The sequence below is a fragment of the Sparus aurata genome, chromosome 4, assembly GCF_900880675.1.
Source record: "Sparus aurata chromosome 4, fSpaAur1.1, whole genome shotgun sequence".
Taxonomy (NCBI): Eukaryota; Metazoa; Chordata; class Actinopteri; order Spariformes; family Sparidae; genus Sparus; species Sparus aurata.
The window spans coordinates 28,590,360-28,618,208 of NC_044190.1; the positions used below are offsets into that span (position 1 = coordinate 28,590,360).

The following is a 27,849-nucleotide window of genomic DNA, read 5'->3' on the forward strand; positions in this document are numbered from 1 at the left end:
ACTTGCCATGGAATATACTTGTCTGAGAAAAAAAAAAAGAAAAAAGATTCATAAGAATCCTCAGACTAACATATGGAGTAACCTTTGTGGCCTTCCGGGACTTGGGGGGGTTGGTGGTGGGGTTACGCGGGGGGGTCTAACGCTCCGAGGACCGTAGGCACGCTAGGGAGAGGTGAGCTGTCACCCCCCATTACGATCACTGCCTGAGCTCAGAAAGGGGGAGGGGTAGGAGGAGAGCAGGCAAAAAAAAAAATACTGGTTCCTCGCTAACCGCCATCTAGAGCCATCCCCGGGCCTCAGAACCCTCAGTCTACAACTGCCTCCTGGGAAACACTTGCACGCAAGTCCTCCTCATCCCTGGCTAGCGGTGGGGCATAATGTGTGTGCAGGGGTAAAGGGAGGGGTTTCTGTGTGTGGAGTTGGGCTGTGTAAGCAGAATGTATGGATTTTGCTTAACAAAAGGACAACTGTGCATGTTTTCTTACTTGCTTCAGAGTGAGAGGGTACACTGATAAGCAGTTTGGTTGGATTAATAAAAGGAAGTCTTGAGAGGGAAAGAGAGAGAGAGCGTCTCAAGGTTAAAATGAGGGCAAAGAAAAGGCGAGAGGCATTTCAGGGGCTCAGTGGGGTGAGGCTCCCAGAAGAAACGCTTTTGATAATCAATAACTGCCAGAATTTGTATACTTCAAAAAAAAAGATTTCAAAGTCATTTTTAAAATCATGGGCCATGGTGTCGGTGAAACGGGTATCAAATAAATAATACCGACATGTCGGCATGAGAACAGTTAAGAGGCATTAAATGTTTTAGCTAATTATGTGACGCATAACATGCTGCAATATTATATGCCAGTGGATAAGACGCTTGCCTCAGATTTGACCTTTTGCTGCCTTTTGTGTGAGTTTGGGTGAGCACTGCTTAGGCGCATTCTGTTCCCCAGATCCCACTCCTAACACCCCTGTCACTCATCATCACTCATCATTGTTGGGGACAAAAGGAAAGTTTGGTTAAGCCACACACTGGAGTATTCTCCCACCCAGTGCCTCCCCCCACCTTCACACATTCACGTGTGTGTGTGTGTGTGTGTGTGTGTTTCTGCATGTGTGTGTGTGTGTGTGTGTGAGGTAGCGCACACACACAAAATGCGAATGCACACAGAAGTTTGTTCTATTTTTGCTGCATAAACACAAGACCACTGACTCACGCAGGCACCCTAATTCATGGATGGGGTCGAAACATTTTTGATAGGGTACCATCACCTTGCCCTCCAACTTGCCTTTTGAAGTGCAGGATTGTCCTTCGAATGGCCTTCTGACTCATCTGCTGAGTGTAATTAAAGTCTATTCAGGGCTCTATATTGTGTCCTAACTATCCTCCATCATCTAGCCGGGCCATTCAATAGCCACCTGTGAACTCTGAAGGACAGTGACACTTGCCCTCGTAAAATTCATGAGCGCCGCTACATTCAGCGGCCGGCCAACTTCTCTCAATGGCCAACACCACTTTAAATAACTCAGTGTTGACTATTGGGTGAATCCTTGTTAAATACAACCATATTCACAGTAGCAGGGGTTAAGTAGCTCCCATGATTAGCTGAAACAAATGCCTTTATGGTGTGCCTGGAGATAAAGAGAAAGAAGGAGGATTAAGAGACCCAATTTGTTTTCGCCAAGCAAAGACTCATTGACGGATCGCTGACAGAAGCATTTTGTAAAAGGATAAGTGTCCAACTGATCTGCCATATTTAAGCCTACTTTTTTGTGATGCAAACAGATGAATGTGGTAAGCACACAAATTCTGTTGTGTGTGGCCAAGAAAAGATGGACTCTAAAAATGTCTCTTTACATGGACAGACAATGATAGTACGCCTTTTGTTCCATTTATACAATTTCTTGGCATATCCAGGTTGATTCCAGATGGCAAGAAAACACATGAAATGGGATTTTTGCAAATCAGGTCCAAACCACATTGGGAGATGGCAACTCTATTCTCTTACAACAAATCTAGAGTCACAGAATCATCGGAGATGAATCCATGCTGCTACTAGCACAGCAGTATGAGAGACAACACAATAAACGATAGTTTGTAACGCTGAAATAAAGTGAGATTAGAAAATGAGAGCACAATTGTTTGACAGGCAAAATCATGGATCCCAATTTGTCATGATTCAATGGGTGTATGTGGTTACTTGCACCTATGTTATTACCACAGCAAACCATGCAAATAGGATGGCTCAAAAGATGTCTGGACCAAAAAATCAGATCTGATCACTTTCAAATAACAGTGTGGACAGCCTGTCTTAAAGATCTGATGTGTGAGACAAATCTGATTTTCCTGCAGTCTGAACAAAGCTTTAGTCTCTTAGTCTAAACTACTCTTAGTTACTGACTAGCGAGAGCGCAAAAAGGGGCCAATTCACACAGACAAGTTTGAGCGGATTCATAGAACAATAACGTTAAGGAGCCTGATTTAGGTTGCCATCATATATTACATACTGCTTTTTGACCACAACTGATTGCACTGAAGTTTTATCAAGGGTCAAAATGCAGCAGCCTTGGAAGAACCATTAGTAATAGTCCTTTGGGTAATTAACTACTTAATACAACACCAAAATGATATGTCAATAAAAAGCGATCCCAGAGAGTCGGAGACACTTGGAAAATAACAAAAACAGTTTGCGAAAATAAAAAATGAGTAAAAAGTAAATGAAGTGAAAATTGGTCACATTATCTGTGTTTTCAAATGTACCTACAATACAAGCAGCACAACATACATAAACACTGAGCAGACACAGAGAAATACATACACACACTCCTCCTCCTGACCCCCCCAGGACACTGAGCGGTGAGAGTGTGGGAAAGTTATTTTTAGGACCCAGCAGAGAGCCTTCCTGAGTTTGATGCTCCTGCTCCGGATCAACATTCCACCTTTGAACCATTCCGACCATGGAGCTGTTTGTGCCCATGGTGGCAATTTTAACTTTCTCCGTGGACCAACAGTAGCAAGGGGACGGTTTCATTTTGGCTGGTTTGGAGTTAAATCTGGTTTAGAATCACATCGGGCAAAAGAGGACAACCTCTGCCTTTTGACATTATTTACTCAAGTCTCAATAACAGCGTAAACTTTGTGTTGCTGCCGTTTTAGTGCAGAATATCTGGAATCTTGAACACTTGAATGTTGTGACTTTCAAATACAAACATGTAAGTTTTTTTCAAAAACAATGCAGATGTTCTATTTCGTGCAGTTGAATTTGCATATTGACTAATTTGCTCTGCCTAGGAGGTAATGTTTTTAGCCTTGACCATTGGCTTGTTGGTTACTTTGTCAGCAGAATCACACAAAAACCTGTCTAAGAAACTTGGATGGAGGATGGGTCGAGGCCCAGAGAAGCCCATTAACTTTTGGTTGTGGATCTGGAAAAAGGGATAATTTCAGGTTTTTGTTTCTCAACGTCTTTAACATTGCAATATAGGGTATTTTCATTAATGTCTCAGAGAGTAATGCATGTATCTTGATGAAAAAAATCAGGCGTACTTAGATGGCCAGTATCTATGAAAGAGTACAAAAGGGGGCTGTTGGGCCTTGGTGGAGGTATGCGCTCTCCTGAGAATTTGTTTTTATTTACAAAGTCCACCTAAGTCTGCACAAACCATCTGGTGAATTGTGCTCGCCTTTGAGGAAAAACAATAGAGTTCTTACACAGGATTCACAGTGAACCCTTTTATGAATCTTGCAAACAGTTTTTAAGACTTGTGCAAAAGTGCATGGACCTTAGGCGAATGTCGACGCTATTGTCTAAAGCCTTAGAGATAACCATAAAATAAATCAGAAGCTAAGGATACAGTGAAGACCAAGTTTATCAGCACCAGGGGGGCTATGGTTCCCCAGTCACTACCATTATGCTAATGGTAACCCTTTCTGAACACACATACCCTATAGTACCACAAGACCCCATGGATGTAGGGTGGCATGTAAGCTACAGCCTCTTTCCCGTCTTTCTCTCTAATGGGAGCTGAAGACAACTAGGGCTACTTTAATCAGGTCTGAGTCCAATGTGGCCAGTCTAGTCTGATGGGGGCTGAGTGGTGCATGGACTATGTTAAGGGTTCACTGCTCACTGATGAAACAGCTTCACTTCCAGGGCGGGTTCAGGCAGCCCACACTCTTACTCAGTCTGGCAGGAGGAGCACATATGCCCTGTTTTGTTTTCCTTTAATACTGCCTGTTTGCAAGAAACGTTTCGGCATTGTGTTGATATAGTACAGAGGGCAGCACATTTGGCAAAGTCCCAGATATTCTCTTACTGAGCTTTGACCCGGCTACGGCAAACACAACTGCTGCTGCTTTTTCTCCTTAGGCGTTTGAAAAAATATAAAAGACTCAATGGGGACTGTTTGAGCCAGTGTTCTTAATGATTTCTGAACCTTGACCTTGTCAGAGCAAGCTCATCTTCCACACCTTGACTTCACATCAGATCACCAAGCTACTGTAGAGGGCCAAATCAGCACTTCACACAAGGAGATATTTGGCATTTGTTTTTGTTTTTTTAAAGTATTTTTTTGGCCTTTTTTATGGCTTTATTGATAGCACAGCTGAAGATATGACAGGAAACAGGGGGAGAGAGGGGGAGTGACACGCAGCAAAGGGACCCAGGCTGGGAGTCGAACCCAGGTCCGCTGCAGAGCCTCGGCACATGGGACGCACGCTCTACCAACTGAGCTAAACGGCGCCCCGGCATTTGTGACTTGGGATTTGTTTTCTCAATCAATAGATTTAACAAAGATCAGATTTTTTGGTTTGTTTATTGACTACTTAAAGGTATGGAAGGGGATTCTGGAGAAATATAGTAGGTTGTGGAGTCGCATTCCCAGATCGTCAAATGTAAACACTTTGGGATGGAATTCGGCATGAAATTCTAACCCCAAAGCGTTGGAACATTGCGTTGGACTTGGGAATAAGACTCAACAATCAACAATCAGAATCTCCTTCCATACCTTTCAGTAGTCAACAAACAAACAAACCAAAAAACATGCACACATTTGCTCTCCCCACACACCCGAGAATCAGCATTGAGATCTTACAAGCTGGGCCTTTTCAACCACACAAGCACATTTGCAGAATAGATAAAATCCCTGGTAAATAATAGATGCAAATCTGATGTATGTTGTGAATATTGTTCAGCTGTGGGGTCCGATCGCGTGCCACAGACTGGCCTGCACTGGGCTCTCCCTCACTCTTTGTCATACACGCACAGACCATAAGCATACCTTATTCCAAAATGCGACAGAGGCTGGTGTGCACCAAGGGAGGAAGTATAAATTATTCAATTGGAATATTATTCCAAAAGGTCCATTCCCATCTGATCGTGATTCCCAAGTCATATGTAGGAATTGCAGGCAGATGTATGGAGAATGTGAGGATTTTTTTTTACGCCACTAATAGGTTCAGGACATCCAATAAGCCTATTGGTGTTTTTAGTTTATTCACAGTCTGCGAATAGTCGCTGTGATCCACTAATGGAAGTAAATATTAAATGACCCAGTTCAGTTCTTTCTCCATATGAGTTCTTTTCAACATTGGCCATTCTCTGATCTTTAGTACCAAGCATTATTCTAGACATGGGGATGCAGATATACGACCAGGCACGGAATACAAACAAACATATAAACAAATACACAAACAAGCCCTCAGGACCAGCTCTCTGTCTAACTCATTCTGCATTCCACAATTCTTTCTTTCCCTCCCTTTTTATTTCTCTCTCAATAAGATGGTTTGGTGCCTCTGAGGAAAAGCCCTCATTTTAATTAGACCTGACCTGAGAATCACTTAACTGCTCCTCTCCGCTTATGCCTCCCCCCTCCTCTCCAAGCCTTCGCTCTGTTCCTCACATAGGTCCATTAACACCCTTCCCTCGGCACCCACAGGCTTCAACAGGGGGCAGACACAGGCGTTGTCTTAAAGACGTTTTGAGGACATGCCAAGAAACATTAACCTACTCTACACACCTCCCTCGGACTCTTTCAGTTTGCCTTCCTCTTCTCCTAAAGTCTTCTATTCAGTACCATTGACATCCGCTTAGAAATTTACTCTGCTGGCTGGTGCCAAGTTCATGTGATGTAGGATGGAAGGTTGATGTAGGATTGGATAGCTCGAGATGTTTGTATGATTGCAGAGGTGGTCATGTGAGGCTTAGAAAATACAGTGCAAAGCCTTTTAATGACACTTATTTGTGGTCATTCAGACCGATAACAGGCTGTTGAAACAGCCCAGTGATTGCAGTGGTGAGGATGTGTTGTTTCATCTACCAGTAAGATGATGAAAAAAAACAATCTAGGAAGTCCAGATTGAGTGAAAGCCCTGTAAGTTTCAAGGCATATTCAATGTCAAAACACTGCATAATGGTTCAAAATAAGGCCGGTTTATGCAACTCACTTGAGCAATATCACTGTGGCAATTGCTTTGTCTTTCATTGTGGCAAATGTGAGGTAAACAGTAGTTATATTACAAAGTAATCAACAAGGAACAAGTGCTCACATACATTTGTTTGGCTGCCCGGCGTGCTACATCGAACCTTTTTTTTTTTCTGGAAGACCATGTGATTTTTGCAGAGCCCTTTGCGTTTGGTACCCCCACTGCGATGACAGAGATAAATGAGGGGGGCTGCATTTTTTCATGCAAGTGTAAAGTCAGTTTGAACTCGCCTTTATGCATCATGAAGTCTGATATAGAAGCTTTCAGAAGATTTGCCGTTTCCCCATTTGTAATCTTGTCTTGGATGTTAGTGTGAATTGTATTTGCAAGTCAGAAACTGTGAATAACAATAACTCCATTGAATCTGGCCCAGGATCTACATCACTTATCACTAACACTCTCCGCTGAGTTAATGACACAAAAAAACAGAAGTCAATCAATTAAATAAAACTGAAAGTTCTTCAGACTACACATTTCCTTCGACTATGTCTACAGACAAAAAAGCCATCCAAGAAACAGAGCTCATCAGTGCAACAGACACCTCCAAATAGCCTCTCCAAGAGATGACTAATTTGACACAAATCCCTGTCTTATACTGTATTTGACCCCATGACCTGCTGCTGGCACCCCAGTTCCCCAGAGGCACATTGCCTGTCAGTTTAAAGGGTCAAACAAAGGTAAGGAGAATGTAATTGCGTGCCATATGCATTCTTCAGAGCTTCATCTTCAAAACATCTTGCATTGTGAAACTAGTGACAGAAGCCCGTGTCAGCTTAATATGACTGAGTGAGAAAGTTCTCACACACATAGCGTGACACATGTGTGCATGCGTGTGTTTTCTCAATAAGCACGTGCTTGTGCCGCTGCGTGAATGTCAATATCTCTATGTGTGGGTGTCAGCAATGTTTGCGTATGTGTCTATGAGTATGTGTTAATCTTGTCTAAACACCTAACACTCCCCTACCTGCTCAGACAGGGCCATGGGTTAATTCTGGCTGCAGGCGTCATGGCTAATAACTGCTCATCAGCCGCAGCTTGAACTCTTGTAAACGTCAACTGTTGCTGTGGTAACCTTATCACGGAACCAACAGAACCTGATTGACTGTGCTGAGCGTGGGGTTAAGAATAAATCTAGGAAACCTTTTTTAAATAAACACAAATAAATTATTACAAATGACTGAATAAAAGAAGAATGTCATTACTGACAAAACAAAAGTCTTTGTGTTGGCAAACAAACACCTTTCCGCGTTCCTGAGGAGCTCGGTGATAGAAGAATGAGTCACACAGCAGTTAAGAAATTAGTTACCAGCATGACTCAATGCACAGTTGGGGTGACATGTAGCTGCCTGGCCCAATAGGTGAGAAGCTAGTGCTGTCAATCAATTGTCAGTCACCACCACCACATTACAAATTAATCCAGTGAGATGATAACACAGACCAAGGCTTTTCTGCATTTAAATTATAGCAAAGGAGTTAAAAGTTGAAAGCAGCAGGAGAGGAGGTCTCTCACTACCACAATGGACATGTAGGAGGAGAAAAACTACAAGGACGTTGCAAAAAAACTCAGCAAGAGAATGTTGTATTATGTGGCCCCGGGCAGAGGAGTCCTGTAGCTTGAGTAAATGAGGTGATTAGCAGGGATGGTGTGAGCTGTCACACTTCAGACACTGGGCTGAGAATCCAATCATCATCTCATGTGTCAATCAGTGGCCCACCGAGGCAGTTGACCAACAGGTCAAACACAGTATACAATGAGCCACGTAGTCGAGCGCGCAGCTGCAGTCCTGCGTGCAGACTCATACACAGGTAGACTGATAAAGCCTAATGCCCCTGCAATGAGAGACACGGAGCCAACGTGCACTCATACCTTTGTGACATCTCCATCAGAGGTGATGTACAAATTAATGACAGCCAATCACGATGCCAGAGAACACAACATGGGAACATAATAGTGTATAACAATGACTAATCCCTGTTTTGATTGATTTGATGCATGACTGGTGATATGATACAATGTTCTCTGGGAAATTCCCTGACACATAGCAACGTGTAATGACCAATGATTGTGATTGACATTTCATATTATGTACTCTCTTATGTCAGCCTTCACAGTCATTTTAGAATGTTCAAAAGATTTGTGTGGATATCACTCTGATGTGTATAAGAGCAATACACGAGTATGGTTACCATTCAGCAAAAAAATCCAAAAAAGCGCCTTAAACAAGGAAGGTAGACAAAGCTTGAACTTTACAATGTGCTACTGGGATATATGGCATAGTGTCCAGGCCCCACAGAGCTACAGGGCTGCACTAGGCCTCGTCCCCCTGGCCTGCCCAATACAGAGGCCTAATTAAAAGACCACTGAGGATAACCACCTTGACTTTTACAGACCTTATAAATCTATACTGCAGTGGCCTTCAGGGGGTCAGAAAGAGGAGGAGGGAGCAGGCCAATGCAGACGGGAGAAAGGGTTAGAAAGATGGTGAAGGCTGGCAGAAAATGAGATGGGGTTGACCGTAGGATGTGGAGAGGGGGGCATTCCTCTCCTCCCCCTCACCTCCTGCCTGAGACAATAGGACTCACTAAGAGCCAGGGACCAGAGGGTGTGATAAGGTAATGATAATGTAATGAGGACCAATCATGAGCCTGAGCTAAGAGGAGGGCCCCTTAATTTGTGTCTAGAGTGGTAGTTCAGTGACAGATTGATTGCTCCGAGGGAGAGTGATGATGTGACACATGCAAAATGGATGCTTCATTGACAGGAAGAAAAAGAGAAAGGGGATGAGAAATCATAAATCAAAATGAAAGAAGAAAGCCCATACAATCCTGTGCTGCATATATGCCCTACTCAGTCTATACAGGCTCAAAATGGTAAAGCTAATCAAATGTTTTTCAGCAATGATGTGCAATGAAAACATTTAATTTATTTCTGCCCTCAGACCTCACTCCAATGAGTACGGGGTCCTTTCAATATCAGACTTATATAATTTTACACTAAAATGAGTGTGTATATGCAGCTTTTAAATGCAGGTTTGAGATCAACTACTTTACTTTGTTTTTTTTTTCCTGTGTATCAGGTTCTTTATCACAAATGTGTTTGAATAACAGGGAACGGTAGAAAGCAGCAGATCATATACCCTATCAGACTACATCCTTAAAAAGTCTTAATCAATAACATTCTCAAGCAGACATATTGGTCACATTGGAGCTGATGATGGTAGTAGCTAAGGAGTGAGACATCTTGCTCATTCCTCATCTCTGTTTTGATTTGCACAAGCCTGGTACCAACCATGCAGCTACCAACTTGGCAGAGTTGGGTACTGATTGGTCCAGGGGTTATTTTTTTGATATCTTTTACTTCAGTTCTGCTTTTCAAAGGCCGACTGAACGACGTTCAAGTGCCGCTTGAAAAGAGAAAAATGGAAAAGTATTTACAAGCCAGCGTCCTTAATTTCAGCATGTGCCCGAAAATTAGCGTGTCCACCTGGGTGTTGTGTTGGAGCTGGAGCTGATAAACAACCAAAACCATATGTGAAAGTGGCTGTGCCAGCGGATGAAACAACTAATGTGAAATGTAAATTCAAGCTGGTGCTTGTATTGAGATACATGCATCTGTGTGCTGGCTGATATATCAATATCGGAATTTTCTAACATCAGCCTGAAAACATGTATTTGTCGAGTCCAATGATGGCGACGCATACAGTCAACGTGGTCCCAAGTTTTAGGGTTTGCTTGGACGTCCACATAAGAGTCTAAGTGGGCCCTCCTCAACATGGGAGGACAACAGTTGGACCAAAATGGCCTCTAGTGGAAACATGGATACTTATAATATGTCTTTGGATTAAGGAATTGCCGCTGTCTACTCCTCCTTTATCATAACAGGTCACTGCTGTTGCCTGCTTGGGAGTGAAAAAACAGCAACTTGCTAGACAAAGTAAGCAGCACCTCCTGTACATCTCTGTACATATCTTGTTCCCTTGAGAGCTATGCTGGCTTAAAAGGGTTTTCATCATGCAACCCTGTTTGTTGTGGTCCACCATGGATCGCTGGGGACATGCCCACGCATCAATATCATGACTGGTGATTAATTCATACTTTTTTAGTATATCAAAATGTAACAACCTAACTGCAATTCTTTTCATTGCATATTCATGAAGATATATAGACATTTTTCTGACTCTGTTGCCTCTTGACATTACACTTGAGTAGGTGTGGCAGTTACAGTGTATAATCAATAGCCTCACCTTTGATTTTGACACCCGATAACAGACAAAAGTAAACACAGGCTGGCAGACCTTGCATGAGGGACTTTGCTTTCATCATCAACACTTAATTTCGACACTGCTGCGGACATGATGAATGGAAACCAATGTAATGGCTTTCTTCATAAATAATTACTTTGCATCTAAATTCAGCTCTTGTTTTAGGTTAATGGTTACATGGCAAGTTATAAAAAACACATTAGAGGAATAAAATTGGGGCAACAAAATAAAACAAAAACTCTTACTGAGAGCCAGCATTAAAAATGGAAACATGCGGGTGGAAGAACCACTGAACACTATGTTTTGTTTATGAAGACACCCTAGGTATGCTGAGTAACCTTGACAACGTACCTCGACTGTGAACTGTTTTCTCTTCAGCTTGAAGGCCAGGTCCTTGTGGTCAGGGAGTTTACTCGCCAGACAGTTCAGGTGAGGGACTTGACGTACATACAGGAGGCCTATTGCGGACAGGGAGAGCAGATTGTAAAACAAAAAAGACAAGCAAGATATTCCGGCACTATCCACAATGCACTTGTTGTGTGTTAAATGTGACAACAAAAAAAGCAACCAAGTGTGATTTCTTTTTAAAGTGTAAAATCTTGTTAAAAGAGTAACATAGATAGATGATCAGGTCTTCAGTGTGTTTTTTACTCTAAATTCCATGTTCAAGATTTACTATCAGTTACTAACTACCCCAAGAACTCATCTTAATTTATTTGACCTCCATACACCTTTTTAGAGGGAAAATTGTATCACACCGATTTCAAGAATGGATATTCGTTTGTTAAATACATTTGCAAATATATGTCTTTGTCTGTTTTACACATAAGGGAATTACCATTTAACTAACAACTGGTAAAACAAACTGCAAATTATGACACAGTATCCATTTTTTTGGTAAAATTTAAATAACTTTTGCGTTGACAGAAGGGAGCTGTTTTTCTGCTCTGAATATCTAACTTGTTTTAATTTGAGCAAACATGACTATCAGTATATTAAAAAGAAGCGTTTATGAAAATGCTGCATTGAAATACTTTTTTCCCTTGATTGATTTGAGGTAAACTGGCTCAGCTATGCAAATAAGTGGTAAACTCCACTGACAGAAATTAGAAACATGGTGGAATTGCAGCAAATAAAATGTATCACGGTAAGTGTGAGACAACAATACCAAAGACATTGCTTGCAATCAGATATCTATCAACATTCTTACTCTCTTCTTTCTTCCCCACAGGCTAGAGCATGTGTGTACTGTGAAGGAAATGTGCCAATTAAAGGACACATTACAGTGATGAGGAATAGAAAGCAAACATACAAAATAGGGATTCCTGCAAAGGATAAGGTTTGGAGAATTTTTTTTTGTGTTCACTTCTCTTTGCTTTCAATCGCAAAGTTACATTTTCATAAAACTGTAAAAAGTACTGTAGAAGTGGTGTGGTATAAATAAGCATGAGAGAGAGAAGAAGAGATCGAGGGAGTAATGGAGAAAGGGAGACAGACAGAGAAAGTGGGGGATGGTGGGTTCTCTCCTCTGTGCACTTGGGTGATTTCCCCTTGCCTGATTTGCAGTGACAGGCTTCCCAGCATGCTTTGAGCAGCCCTGAACTGCTGCCGCAAACACGCATGCACGCGCAATCCGCACGCACTCTCACACTCGTACCAGATGCGTTTGCACTCTTGAACACACATCAAAACAATCATGCACATAAATGTATTTCATAACCCGACCAGAATTGCTCTGGCTGGTTTAACGGAGGGCAAATAATATATTCTTGAACATGAAATTCAAATAATATTAATTGCGAATTCTAAACAACATCTTTGCAAAACTAAATTATTTTAAAAAGTGACGCACTTCAACACTAACATGTTGGACGGGTTTTACATGCCACCTGCCTTTACAATGCAGAGGAATGTGATCACTGTGCGACGTGTTATCTAAATAAAACATGCTGTTGGATGAAACCAAAATATGCCATTGAATGTTTTTACTTTTCATCCCTTCATCTGTCACAACCATGGCTGTCTAACCCGAGGTGGGGGAGGGAAGGGAGAAATGAGAGAAAAAGCGCAAGAGTGAGTGGGAGAATTCGAGAGGCATGGCTAAAAATACCCCACTCGCTTAAACTGACCTTTATGCGTGAAGAGTGTGATAGAGTGATAGAAAAGAGGGAAGCAAACGATAGAAAGAGGGCGAGGTAAAACCGTAGAGGAAAAGTGATGCGAGGACTGGAAGAGCAGAGACAAACTATGTTGCAACCCCCTCCTCCTCCTCCTCCTCCTCTTTCTTCGTCTCTCCGACCGTCCCTTACCGTTGTCCTCTTTCCCTACTGAAAGCCTTGCCCTCCATTTATTAGCAGAGCATGCTGGCCACGGAGACATTGAGCGAGGGATAGAGAGATGGAGGCAGAGGGGAGGAGAGAGTGATGGTGAGAATATCGATTCCCCAGTGTTGGTCTGCTCTGCTCCAGAGCCTCAGGGGTATGGGACTAGGGATGGAGAGGGGGCGAGGCGAGAGGGAGAGGGAGAGAGGCTCTGCTGGAGGGTGGGGGAGGCGGGGATGGAGGGGGTGAGGGTGCGAGGGAGTGAGGGGTACAGCGTGGCAGCTGAATCCCCCCCGGCCTGTCTACTGAGGAGCACGTCTGATTGAGCAGCAGCACACTAACGTGCACTGACAGCCTGGCCTGCAAGGGGGCTGCCCTGCCTCCATCCACAGCCCAGCCCCAGCCTTAATGCACTGCTTGCGTGTATGTGTGTGTGTTTGTCGGGAAAGAGACAGAAAGATAAGCGAGTGTGTGTGTTCTTACCATGGTAATCTTTGTAGAGTGGGTTGGTCTCTCTCTCAGAGCCTTTGAATGATTCCAGGGCTATGGCATTGTCACATAGCCTGGTTATGCTGCCCATTAGAGCTCTGTCCTGTAGGACCGAGAGAGTGAGTGAGTGAGTGAGAGAGAGAGAGGGAGAGAGAGAGAGAGAGGGAGAGAAACATGAGCAGGTAATTAAAAGCCTCCTGACGGGCCATCAGTGTTGCAATTAAATTAGGTCATCATTTCCCGCGGCCAGGTCATTTCTGCCCATGGCTTAGGTGAGGGTGATGAGGTATAGAGGCAAAAGAGCACTGATGGGGGTTACAGGTGATGTCGGGGCAGGTGAGTGGACATACACCTTACATCAGACATACATCTACCAAAGGGGGTATTGGGGAGAGTCAGGGGCAACACACTGAAATTATTTTACTTCATCATCAACATTTTCTTTGAAAAGGCTCACAGTTGGTGCACACTCTGAAACCTGCACACAGCAGGAGAGGACAGAGGGGAAGTGGGAGACGGCAGCAGAGGCTTGATGGGGAGAGCTCCCCCTACTGGTTAGGTCAGTGACTTGACAACAAAGAGGACAAGTCAGGGGTGAATACAGTAGATAGAAAAGAATGAGGGAGAAATATACAAGAGGGTGGGGAGGCAGAGGGTAAAGGGAGTGGACGGGGGGTGAGAGAGAAAGAGGGACACTGGGATGGAGGGAAAGAGGGAGTCCTGCATTATTAATCCGTTTGCCTCGTGAATCATTCACATCCTTCTCTCTGTGTTGGCTGCCACCGCCTAATGCAGTTTTCATGCCTTCATGTCTTTTCCCCACTCTTTCTTCTTCCTTTTCATTTTTGTCCTACTTTTAAAGTATGCATATCCCACAAGTCAGGGCCACTAGCACTTACAGGGTATCAGAGGTCACTCTAATGCAGCAATTAAAGTCGGTGTAAGAGTTTGGCTACAACAAATTATTCAAAACACTAATGGTACAGTATGGCCAATAGTGTCTGTGTGAGGGAGAGGGTGAGCTAAAACTTTATCCGAGGCCATCGTGATGAGGCTCCTCGGCAAAGACTCAAAAGTTTCAAAGTCAGAGGAATTCAAAGTGTCCACACAGAGCTGCTCAGTAAGGTGGCAGAAGGGCTGCATTACGTCAGTCCGGCATCCACATGCTCCACAGCTCCTTGAATTTAAGGAGGTGATCAGGGAGATGCTCACCTCCACTGTACATCTTTTTTTTTCCCTGAGATTGTATTTATAATTAATGAGGGGCTCAAAGAAGAGTCACTTCATGTGCAACCAAAGTCTGTGCTGCCTCAATTAGCTCCGATTCCATCAGTGTAAATCCCCTGAATACTCTGAGCATCACCTGACTATCAGTGAATGACAGCTCATAGGGAGAGGCCAGCGTTCATCTTACCCTGCAGAATTTTACCTTGACTACCCAGTTACTGGTGAAGCTCACTTTAGTCACAGTCGATTGGCTTGATTGGTTTTGTTTAGCTGTAGGGCCCTACAGTACTGCACATGTGTTTGCTTGTTTGAAAATGTGCATCAATGTGCGTGCAGAGTCTACCCCAAAATATTCAGGAGCCAGGGATTTGTCCCGTAGGGTTGAAGGTCAATACTAATATTTGCATAAAAAACACAAAAAACATATTATCATGATAAGAAATGACCACTGGAGACAAGTACATTAACAGAGGCAGCTAAGTAAAGGGCTCATTACCACTCACACTGCACCTGCCCTCATTTCCTTAAAACATAGAGGATTTCGAGAACAAGAGAATAATTTTTGGAACAAGAAGGAATTTCTTCCCCTAATTCTTAGGCAGCTCCGCACCTTAAAAATTTGAGGTAAGTGGAGCGACTCTAAATAATTAAAGTAAGTGCTCATGCCTATAAATATGAATAAAGTTAGGGTTCGTAATTTTACACACACACACACACACACACACACACACGCACACACACACACACACACACACACACACACACACAGAAAATTATACACATGCAACCGCTGTGGAGAGATGTCAGAGCGATGGGTCTGCGACAGGGGTTAGAGGTTAGGGGTTAGGTGCCTTGCTCAAAGGCACTTCGACAGCGCCTTTAGAGGAGAAATGGCACCTCTCCAGCCACCAATCCACCTCTGTATCAAGCTACAGTCGCCCTGTCCCTTAAAAAAAACTGATGAACTGATATGACAGTGTTAATTGCCATGATGATTATATGGTGCCATGCTCTGATTTAAAAACCGTGTCATATAAAAAAAAATGTTTTTACAATTTAAAATACTAAAAGATATATTGAGATGGAAAAACTGATGAAGTCAGTGTGGCTTTAGTTTTCAGCAATTTAAAGCAACAATTTAATATCAAAAATGTTTATGTCATTTTAGCTATTTGTATTCAAATACATAAATCATGGCTGATTCAAAATTTCAGTCCTTTTTCCAAGCAAAAATGACAAACATTTACTTTACAAATGAGATGATTTGCTGCTTTTCTTTGTTAGGTGTGATAATAAATTGTGAAGTATACCTGGGTTGGAGATTGCCAGTCAGCTTTAAGATATTTAACAGAATAAGTGACTGATCGATCAATCAACAAATAATTAGTAGATTAAATAATAATGTATGCTACTTGTAAATAATTGAGAGATGCAGCCCTGAATTCAAATGGATAAAAGTAACCACAATGTCAATTGGATATTATTTTCCGTAGAGGGCTGATGTGGTTAATAAAAGAACCTGTAGTGGGAGTTTATAGCTCCACCACAGTACTAAACAATTGTGCAATCTCAACCCTGAGTCTTAATATTTGCATATGTCAGGACTCCACTTAGTCTGAACAGCAGGTGAGGTGTATATGAGTGCGTTTTAGAGAAGACTGTGTATTTTGTGTTTGTGTGTGTTTACTTGTGGGGGTGTGCATGGTAACAGGAGATAGTATGATGGAGGAGAACCAAGCTAGGACAAGCCTAATTAATGTTTCAGATGGACTGTGGCACAGGGCCTCTGTGAGGAGGCTTTCAGTGAGTTGCTCAACTTCCCAAGCTGCTCAATAATGGATAGAGAGTCCAGTGTGGTCTCGGCCAGCTAGCCCAGTGCTACTAGTCTAGACGGTCTTCCAAAGGCCACACTGTGTTAACTAAGCTAATTATCTAAGCAAAGGCGCTGGCGGCAAAGAGGCTCTGCTAACATGTCGACCCTTAAAATGAGCAGCTCTGCACACCTTGGTGATCTCAGCTGATCGTTTCTTTTGACAACAACATCAAGTGACTAAACTAACCATAAGGTCATTTCATTGATGCACATCTTAACAGCCTCTCATTACCTCCATGTTGGCTTAGTCACCAAACACCTGATTCAGTCCAAAATTTCCCCCCTCTCCTCTTCTTCCCCCGCTCATTCACTTCACTCCCCAGGGTGGAGAAGGGGGAGGGGACAGATTAAGGGTTTGGAGGCCAGGCCAGAGAGGGACAGGGGGACCGCTCCCACCACAGCTGACATCTGCTAGTTAGCCACTCTACCTTTTTTGACTAGGCCAAGGCCGCTGAGCACTGAGCATATAGGCTTGGAGCCAGAGCATGTTGTGACAACACAGCTGTTCTGAAAGTTAACCATCGACCTATATCTTTGTGCAAAGGATCACAGATAATACAGCTTCCGTGCTCATGTGAACGAGGACTAATAGAAAGTAGTGAGTTGTAGAGTCTTTAAAAGTGAAGATGAGATAAAATACACTTTGGCAGAAAGTCTCAGATGGCTTTTCTTGTGAATGTGCTCCTATGGTCGACTGTCTGGGGGAGGGCTGTGGTTTGCCATATGCCTCAGCAGATGACTCCACGTTCACACTGAGAGGCCAGACTGTACACAGACACATGCACGCGGACTTATACCCCCCCACCCCCCGCCAGAAGAAAAAAAAAAACACACACACACACATATACACATACAAACCCCAAAACACAGCCAGGGACACACACACAAGAACAAGGCGAGATATGTGAAAGAGAAAAAAATGCATACACAAGCACACACTCTCACTGTAGACAGCTTCAAGTAATTAAAAGCCAAAACAAACAAACGTAGATTTAGAGGGCTTTTGAATGAAGTGTGCACTCGACTGGGTCTGTTGGGGGGACCGACGCGTGGAGGAAGAGGGCCCTCACAGGCCTGAGTCACACCAGGGTGACACTGAACCACTGGGTCAAGAAGAGGCCTACAAAAGACTTCAAACTTTGTTTGTACCTTATTAATGAACAAGACAAAGCAAAACTACAAGGGCCAAACATCAACCCATGCACAAAAAAATCCTGTCCATTATCTTGAAATTGCAGTCAAGCCTTGCACGTTATCTATCCCTCTGGTGGTTGTATAAAATATGCGGTTAAGGACACGACAGACAAGCAGAGACGAAGAGGTAACGAGGAGAATGAAGCAGGTATGATTGGAAATATCATGGTGTTATTGTGGAACCACACAAGAACACAACAAGAAAAGAATTGTTCTCAACAAATTAAAACAAGCATTAAAAATTTATACATTTGGTTGTAAGTAAGGTCAGGTAATCATGTAAGTCGTCTTGTGAATGCAGGCTGATGCTCGTGTTGCTCTCCTGTGACAAACATCGCCTTACCTGGATGAGATGTGAAGGCAGAGTTACTACTGCGACGGACAGCGATGACCTTAGCAAAGCACGCAGTCCATAGAGAAAGGTAGTGAGGGCGCGGCTGTTTCTAGGTTTGTCGTGGCAACATAGGTCATCGCCCCACAGAGCTGAGCCGAGAGAGTGAAGCCCAATTCGCAGGATGTTACGTGACTTTGACTACAAGAAAGCACAAGCAAGAGGAAGGATTATTAAAAATGTATGACAAGTGTACATGTATATATGTAATTCTTGAATATGCAATTATGTGGCATCACAGTTTGATTTAAGTGCATCCAAAGATTAACAGATTGCTGCTTTAAGGTCATTTTGGAAAGGTGCTGTTTTGGGTAATATTCCCAAACTCTCTGAGAGAGCGAATGGACAGTCTGCTCACCAGCACAGACGATCGGAACACAGTGCCCAAACGTGACTGGACACAACTGCCCAATCACAGAGGCCATCTGACACACGCACAATGGACCTGTCAGACAGGCTTCCAATATGGCCGCCACCCAGAAACCCCAGCACATTCTTGGCACAACAGCGATGCTCTGCAGCCAAGGGGGCCTGGGTAAGGGTGGAGTGCCTTCCCTTGAAACCCCCTCCACCCCACAAGAGATCAACAGTAACCCACTCTCATGAAGACGGAGGAAAAAGTGGCCAAACAGTAGTAGGATATATATCACTGCGACACAGAGAATGGAGGGGCCTGTCCAAACTGTGAGAGGTTTTTAACCTTTGGTACAATTGCCTTTTATTTGGGGTTTCTTCAGGATGGCTCCTGATTACCGAGGTGAGAGCCAAGAGTGATTAACAAAGCGCTGGCCTAAAATCTGCTCACTTTTTCCTTTTTTCCCTCCCCAACCTCTCCTCTCCTTTTATCCCTCCCCCTCTATTATCTCCTCTGCCCCTCTCCCCATCGCTTCCTCTCCCAACAGTATGACCTAAGCTTCGTTTGGATCTGGATCAGAATCACAGGCATCTAAGAAAAATAAACCCCATTGTTTCTGGGAGTTTTTAACAGTTGGCTCATAGTTTCCCAAATGAGGACTCTCACACCGGACTCTACATTCATCCTCTACCATTCAACACCAATGTTGCATCTTTATAACTTACTGTACTTCAGTATTAGTGCGTGTTTGTGTGTGTGTGCCCTTGTCATTATTAGATATGTCCTTTCTTTGTTAAGCAGACTTTGCTTACATAGGTCTAAGGGGGGCCACAGAATTAGAAATCTATTTCTATGTCTGCGGCCCAGCAGGGAGGAACTGTGGTAACACGACTGTTGCTGTGGCATCAGGAGGAGAGGCCAAACTTAACTCCTATAGTTTAGCCTATAGAAAAAACAGGGAACAGTGCCAGTAGAGTCCAGCCAAGGACCAGAGGCCAGCCATATAGGCTACAGCCAGCCTGGGACCACAACCTAATCACCAGCCAGTCTCTGTGGAGACTCACAGTCCTGCTGCCGCCCCTGTCCCTCTCATCTCAAAAGATCCCAAACAATATGCTCAGGGAGATTAATCCTTGTTCTAATCTGTTATTTACATAACAGTTTATATGAAATCTGCATCTCATTACTAGCCCATGATGACAGATTAACAAATAAACATAAAAATGCACACACTATCACCCATACTGGGCATTCTTGTGCCAGAGCCCATGTCGCTCTGTGCCGGTCTGCATTCCTGGACTGTGCCAACAGCATGTCAGGCGGCCACACTGCTTTAATGATGTCAGCAGTTAATCTGGCGTGTGAGTGACAGCGCTCAGGGAGGTAGGGTGGGGGGTACTGGAGGTAAATCCTGTGTGTGAGTGACAAGAGGGGGAGAGGTGGCTCCAGGTGACGAGCAGAGGGGTCATTGAATGTAGGTGAATAAGGTGCGCGTGCACACGCACGCACACACACACACACACACACACACACACACACACACACACACACAAACTGATACTGTATATATGTACATATATACAGGCACATCACAGCTTTAACAGGATCACACTTAGCCCTGTGGAAAACAGACGGGGCCATGGATGTTTCTGGCATTTTGCAGACAATTGACGTTTATTAAAACGATGTATGTCAAAGGTAAGACACACACAGATGGGGCACACAGGTGAGGCCAACCGGGGCAAGTGAGAGGGAGGTAAACAAACTCGGGGGAAGGGGTGGTCAGAATGTGACAGAAGAGGTAGTGGTCACAGATGCAGACCTAGTATCTCTTTTTGATAGATGCTCCTCTAATGTGTATTACAAATAATTCAAATGCTTTATAGCTTAACTGGGCTCATAGTTACAAGTGACAAACAGAAGACAGAACACATAAGCACCAGACAGTCACCAGAGTTCACCTTTAATGACATTCAGTGAATGTAGTAAAAAATGCACACCTGCCTTGTGTGTTGCATCACTGCTAGTGGCAGCACACTGCATGCCTTCCTTTCATTTGTCAATCAAAGTAAGAACCAAAACAACAAACAATTGAAAACACTGAGAACGAAGCTGATTAAAGGATTTGAAATGTATTATGGTAATTTATATATGTGATCAAATATGACTGATGGGTGCTTTTTCTTATAAATTGCTATAATTCGAATGGGCTGAAGTGAACATAAACCTTAACATGAGGTCCAAGGTAGACAATTTTTCTGTTATTCACGCAGTCACAGTATGTTTGCTGTTTGGAGAAAGGATGTATGGGTTTGCTGAAATCAGTTAAACAATAATGTAGCTAAAGAAACTTAAAATTCAGGTTTGATGAAACAAAATCAAAGCCGTCATTGACTTCTTACCATGGGGGCTGCTACATCAAAGCCCTCCCTGTGTATGACCTCTTGAAGTGACTTCAGCAACGCAGAGTAGGACTCAAGCCTCATACTGAAAAAAGCACAGGACAGAGGAGAGAGTGGACATAGAAAGGTTATCAATCAATCAATCAAAGAACTTTATTTATCCCTGCAGGGCAATTCAGTTTGCAGCCTCAAGTCACATAGAAACAACAACAACAGCAACAACCAAAAAAAACCTCAGGGTACTCAGGATGTGTAAACTGTAAGTAAAAACCGTTGTGATTATACTGGGCGAAGCCTATCAGGGCAGTAGCTTAATCCTCTATGACTGCAGCATGTTCCTCCTGACTGTGCTTTTCTGGGACCACTGAAGCAGACAGATGATCCATATCAAGAGATCCAATTAATTTATTTGGTTGATTAAATTACAACATGACTGGTTCTCTGTCAGCTCCCCGAGGATCTGATTGTGCAGAGACAGACGGACAGACGAGTTGTGCATATGCACAAACATACACACAACAAAGATGATAAGAGAGAAGGAGGAGGGGGGATTAATGGTCTGATATCTAAAATTAACAGGGAGCAGCATTTTGGTGTTTAATCAGGGGTAAGATGTGCACCAGTGACAAAGGGTATACCGTACCATCAGAGCAACATTTAGCATCAGTCAAGGGATGGATCACTGCTGAGCCCACCATGTGCCTATAGGATGGCCATTGGGAATGTTAACCCCATCTTTTTACACAGGCCCCCCCCCACTTAAGAACCCTCCACCATTGTAATGACCACTCTGTAGTGAGTCACAGTGGGCAGCTACGTCAGTTGTCAATTCGACCTGCAGGCTACAAAAGCTGATACACATAGATTGGTCACACGCCAATAGCCCTGCATAAAGAACAGTAATACACACTTGTGTTGATTACACTTGCACCAAGTATATCCATGTACTCTATTTCAGTTATTCAGCCCAACAATGGTGCCTCCTGACCCCGCTGGGGCTAATGATAGAGCTGGTTTGGTGAAAGAGGGACACCTACCCTCCTTGGCCTCTCTGCCCATGCCCCTGCTCTGAGGTAGGGGGCTGGGATGGTTTGACATGCAGTTGAGCGGGAGGTTGCCTCTGGTTGGCAGCCATTGTGTGGGACGCCATTGTGTTTTAGCTACCCCTACTGAGCACCCCTCATTCAGGTACCGAAAAGGTCTAGGTGCTTAGCTACAGGGGCTAGTGCGTCGGCTAATTAGGATCATACACGGGGAAGCTTCTTTATGTCAGTGTTCCTCTTTCAGTGAGGGGAAGAAAGGAGGAGAGGAAGGGGGATGCTTGGTCTTAAACAACAGGATCTGTATCACCTAGAGAGCAATTTGTGCCAATTATGCCTTCAAGTGAAACGGAGCAATTTAACAGCTAGGGTATCAACATGGGGCTGTGGACACGTGCAAGGGGGAGTAGCCTGCTAAGGAGTTTGTGTGGGGCATGTGCGTGTGTAATGTGCTGAGTGTGTGCGTACGTGCGTTCATGTATGTGTGTCAGTATTGGGGCGGGGCCGGGGGACACAATGGTGCGGTGCAGGTGTAGTTTCCTGCTGTCAAAACGTCTGTGAGGTCTATAACCCATTCAGACGCCACAACAGTACTGCCATGTCATTCTCACTCCCTAGACTGCCGCACAGCGCCGCAAGCATCACCGGAGAAGACGTTTAATAATTCTTTTTGATCCCATTTAGAAAACATCAAGTTCTGAACTGATATTTTGTACTATGGTGCTTGTAAAAATGTATACTTTAAACTGAATATCTGCAGCATTTAATGTTTTTGCATGGGCGCTCCGTTAAACAGCCTCTGTTTGCTGAAATAAAAGGACGGGGGATTCTATAAAGCCTCCTCCACATCCTCTGTGCTCCAGATTGCTGTATTTACCCAGTGTGTTCGAGTGTGGCTTCGCGTGCCCTTGTGTGTTCAGCAGCACTCTCCGAGTAAAGAGCCTGCATGACCTCTGAACCCTAAGTACACTCAACGCAGGAGAAATCAAACAGACGCTGAGCAAACAAGACCCTTATTTGAATAGACATACACAACCTTTCCAAGGGGCTGAATGTCTTAGGCCAACAGCAAGCTACTCAGGAAAGAGGGTGAACCTGATTTGTATCAGCTGTCAAAAGGGTAAAAATTAACAACACATTTTCATTCTATCTAACATCTAATTTCAATAAAAGAAAAATGTGGATGCTTTAGCTTTCAGCTGTAATAATTCACATAACTTAATAGTTTTCATCAATTCAATTCAACCATTTATAATTATCCAAGAAAGTGTATTGTTTTTTTTCTGCAGTTGGAGGTAATACATTACACAGTTTTATATGAAATAATGAATTGATTGATTAGCTAATAGACAAAAATATAGTTAATCCTTAACCGACTATTCTTATAATCGTTTCAGTAATTTTTTAAGCAAAAATGTCACACACTATCTGGTTCAAGCCAGATTCTCGTTTCTCCTGAGATGGACATTTCGTTACTATTCTAAAGAGAAAAACAATAAATTGAGAAAAGATTAATGGATTGATTCATTGAAAATCCTTAGTTGATCAAAAATTCTCCTAAATTAGTGTCTCAAGCAAATGACTCTTCGCCATCTGACTGTCTGCACGGTTGCCCTACCTTCATTCTGTGAAACACGCCATGTCGGCTTACCTGTGTTCTGTGGATGATGTCTTATTTGTGTAACTGTGTTTTGCGGATGACGTCGGGTTTGTGTGCCTGTGTTCTGCAGATGGTGTCTCATTGGTCTCCGTGCGTTCTGTGGATGATGTCTGGTCCTTTTACCTGTGTGTGGGTGATGAGTGGGTGGGCTGTTCTGGAAGGTAGAAGCGGTGGCACTTGGCTGCCTGGCGAATTTCCGGCTCCATCGTCTTAGAGACGTCATAGTAGTGGCCGAACCGAGATGAGGATGCCAGGGCACTCTTAGGGGGTCAAAAAGTCAAACGCATGTTATGGCATAAAGAAACACTTAAGACTTTTAATGAAAGAATATTTACATGTATTTTCAATCATCCTAGTCGCTGGCTTGAAACTTCTTATGACAGTGTTGAACTAATTTCGGATAAGAATAAAGTTATTCATAGAGAAACATAATCTTGTTTGACTGACTAAGATGTTAAATGAGTGTGCTTCACGATACTATGGTAATGCAATTGCATTGTTTATGGGTCATTCCTCAACATTCCTAAGGCAGAGAAGTTAAATAACCACTACCATCGCACTCTTAATCATTTCTTCACATAAATGTCCACTTCTGGCTGTGAAAGCAAACGTGTCAGGGACGCAGGGGAAGGCGGATGTTTTCCTGCAGCTGAAAGAGAGAGTTTTAGCTCTTCTCTCTCAGTGAAACCGGGGATTCCATTGTTGGAGGGGCCCTTAATCTACTCCTAATCTGGATTAGGGCCCCCGGTGTGTCCCTCTCCTGGCGGGACGAGGGGGTCAGCGGGGCAGTGGGGGGGTCAGGGGCTCATCTTCTCTTTGTGAGCTAGGCAACCCGCTTAGCGTTCCATCCCCGCCTTGATGGCCTCACCTTTGATCTGATGTCTTCATCGGGAGAACGACACAGTGGGCCATGCCAGGAGAGGTGTGTGTAAGGGGAAAGTAAGCGTTGACTCTGGGGGAGAATTTCGGATGCAAATCCTCTGCTGGGGCTTACTAGTGGTTTGTAAAGACGATTTTACAGGGGAAGGGGGAGAGGTGAGGAAAGGACACAGATATAAAGAAGTTTCCAGGGAGAGAGAAAGAGGGAGAGGATCCCCAGGGACACACTGTGTGCTGTTAATCCACATAGCGATATGGATTATAGACAGAAGGGGGGAGACTGCAGAGAAGTAGAAGGGGAGGGTCACCTCTCAAAGCGGAAGAAAGAGTGTAGGGCTGCCGACCCTAGCAGGGGGAAAGGCAGGGATTTGGGAGAAGACAGAGGCGCAGGTCTGGGTCACAGGGTTGAGCGAGCAGACATGTCAATGCACAGACTGCAAAGTACCCTTGTTTCCCAGGCTAAGCAGGGGTGCAGGCGTGTGTGTATGTGTGTATATGTGAGTTGGGGACCAGTGAAAAGCCTACCTATTGCCAGCTAAGTGTGAGTAATCTGGTCCAGCTCTGAAAGGAGAGGCTGAGGCCTCATTCACTCCACAAAGGAGTTTAGAAGCTCATGGATTTAGATGTGGAGACAATTGCCAAACCACTAAGACCAGAGAGACCAATGCTGTTCTTTCTCATAACATCATTAGCGGAGACACATGTTGGACTTTTAATAAAATAACATGATCACAAATATTTCTAGTCCAAATATGCAGAAATCATTACAGCAACAGAGAGTATAAACTCTAATGTGATCACCTGTACTTTTGGAAGATTCTGATAGCGCCAGGCAATCTTCATGGCATCCAAACTGTCCTGAGGTTCAACAGAGAGCCTGGGCTGCTCCACTGGTTTGGGGATAGCAACATCGTCCAAGATGGGAGCTGGGAGTTCCTGCACAGAATGATACAATGATTATAATAAATTAGAATATGTTGATTGTGATTGCGCTCAGCAGCTTGATGGATGTTAGGAAGGTGGAGGATGTGTGATTCTGCAATGATTTCTGTTGCTTGATTCATGACTGCCTGCACATACAGGCTCTGTATGGCCTCATCATTTTCAACATGATTTTTTAAATGTTATTTGAACAAAACGCAAACATTGTTTCGTTAGTTGTGCTAAAAAAATGCAAGGAACCCAGATAAACAGTGAGGTTTTTTCTAGAGAAGTAATTGATCCCCTGGCTGTGTATGAACTTAACTGAGTTTTCAATGGCGTTTCTTTTTTTTTTTTTTATGAGAGTGCAGGTTCATGATGAAGCCTTTAGACTGGAAAGATATCATGGCAGCAGTGCAAAGAGACGAATGGTCCTTGCAGCAGTGTATCCTTTCATCAAACACAAGTTCTGCACATGAACAGTAGACTTCTGTAAAGAGAGCCTCTTCTTTTACTGTGCAGCAAGTGAAAAAAAAGGAAACAAAAATGGACAAAAACAAACAAAGCTTGCTAGCCTTTGCTCCAAAACACAATGGGGTGGTTGGTAAACCTGATTGATTAGCGGAGTTATCCCGAGTTATTGCAGCACATGTGAACACATTTTCCAATTTCCTGCTTTAACTCAATTTCTCCCAATAAGCTGGTTTCCTTTATGCATGTTAATGTAATGCATAAAGTACAAGCATAGCATCTGAAGATTAGCATACTGTGAATGTAGCTGTGAAAACACTAAATGATGTGATATATCCCCATTGGGAGTCCCCCTCTCTTAATAAGCCTTTGATATGTAAAGAGAGGGTGAGGCTGTGACCCCTCCCACTATCAATCAGTGGGAGAGAGGCCCTCCTCCTGTATGATGGGTGGCAGTCAGCTTCTGGGACTGCAGTCCGCTTCACAAAGTGATGCATCGGGAAACATTTCAACAATGCCACAACCATGCCACCCTCGACCTCTCAGGGACCCCTGCTGACCCTGACACATCTTGGGGAAAGCTGTGCGCCTACAATACCTGCTAAATCATAGCTTGACCAGCCTGAACCAGGCTGAATACTGTATAGTCTGGGAAAACAGGCAGAATACCAACATTCTCTGATAACTTAACAAGCAAAAGTTTTACAAAAATGTCTTTTACATGTCTACAGCAGTTGTACAGGGATGATGTGTTAGCAGACATATTGAGGACATCGTAGCTCCTTCGTAGACAGTTTGTCAGGACTTGTAGCTTTAAAACATATAATACCTTGCAGAACAACACATTTCCTTCCAAAGGTCTTAGAGAATAGACTACACCTCCTCTCATACCTGTAAGATGTCATCTGGGTTATCTTGAGCCGCCGCCACGAAAAGTTCATGTCGACACACAACTCCCTCTGCCAGGAAGTACTTTAAGATCATACGAGAGTAGCTATCATATCTGTCCTCCTCTGAAAATGAAACAAACGACAACAACAATCAGGATTTGTGTGAGTGGAAAACTCAAATAAACACACACTTTGGAGAAAATGTCAATCAACGTCATACTTGACTGTGAGGCTTAAGGATTTAGTGATAAATAAAGGGACAACACCTTCCCTATGACAAATAAATCAACCTCAGGTCCATCACTGCACCTTGTGTCATTCTGATCATTCATTCACACACCAAAGACCCTGGAGTTCACAACCACATCATAGTCACAGACTGTAATTGATGTAAGGACCTCATTCGGGCTACCTTTAGTAGGGAACAGATGAAGTGGCAATCGACATAGCACAGACGCATAGGTACTGCTGTGGGATCTGGCTATCTAAGGGGAGATGACATCCTCAGTTCTCTTGTTAAGATCTTTACAGTATCCCTGTCCACTTTCGCCTATCATGTCCCCAGCCAGTAGTGGAGGTGAGAGTGAGACACCTGTCTTAAGCACTCACCTGACCCCTCCCTGTGAACTCAAAGGTACCCAGCTGTCAGGACATCTGACAGGGGGAGGCAGAAGTAGGATAAGATAGTGCCTGTTCTCAAAATGCTTCGTGACATCTAGTTCATTTGAATCTCTGTGCTTTTTGTGTGAATTCTGATTGCAGTGGCATCCTTCATCATTAGGTTTGTTGTGTCACTAACATCAGGTGTATTTATTATCATAAAAGTAGGTTAAAAGGCAAGTTCTGAGAGAGACTTTTAAACACAATGGGAGAGGGTACACTCATTTAGAGAAGAATTACATAGTTTCCCAAAGGTGGCCTTTCTCGGTGCACACAAAGTGGCCACCCGGCCATTCCACACCCAAAACCCACAAAAAAGCCTGCATCATCACCATGAAACCCCCC

General features: G+C 43.6%; 1 protein-coding gene across 1 annotated transcript in view; it reads right to left on the reverse strand.

Annotated features, from left to right (window-relative positions):
* elp4 (elongator acetyltransferase complex subunit 4) overlaps positions 1 to 27,849 on the reverse strand; it is a 56,407-nt gene that overhangs the window by 21,772 nt on the left and 6,786 nt on the right. The window contains exons 3-9 of the mRNA XM_030415392.1: positions 26,846 to 26,967; positions 25,364 to 25,498; positions 23,807 to 23,943; positions 20,984 to 21,068; positions 18,179 to 18,367; positions 13,536 to 13,644; positions 11,083 to 11,189 (exon numbers count right to left, since the gene is read on the reverse strand). Of these exons, the coding sequence (XP_030271252.1) occupies positions 11,083 to 11,189; positions 13,536 to 13,644; positions 18,179 to 18,367; positions 20,984 to 21,068; positions 23,807 to 23,943; positions 25,364 to 25,498; positions 26,846 to 26,967 (884 nt within the window). The remainder of the gene's footprint in view (positions 1 to 11,082; positions 11,190 to 13,535; positions 13,645 to 18,178; positions 18,368 to 20,983; positions 21,069 to 23,806; positions 23,944 to 25,363; positions 25,499 to 26,845; positions 26,968 to 27,849) is intronic.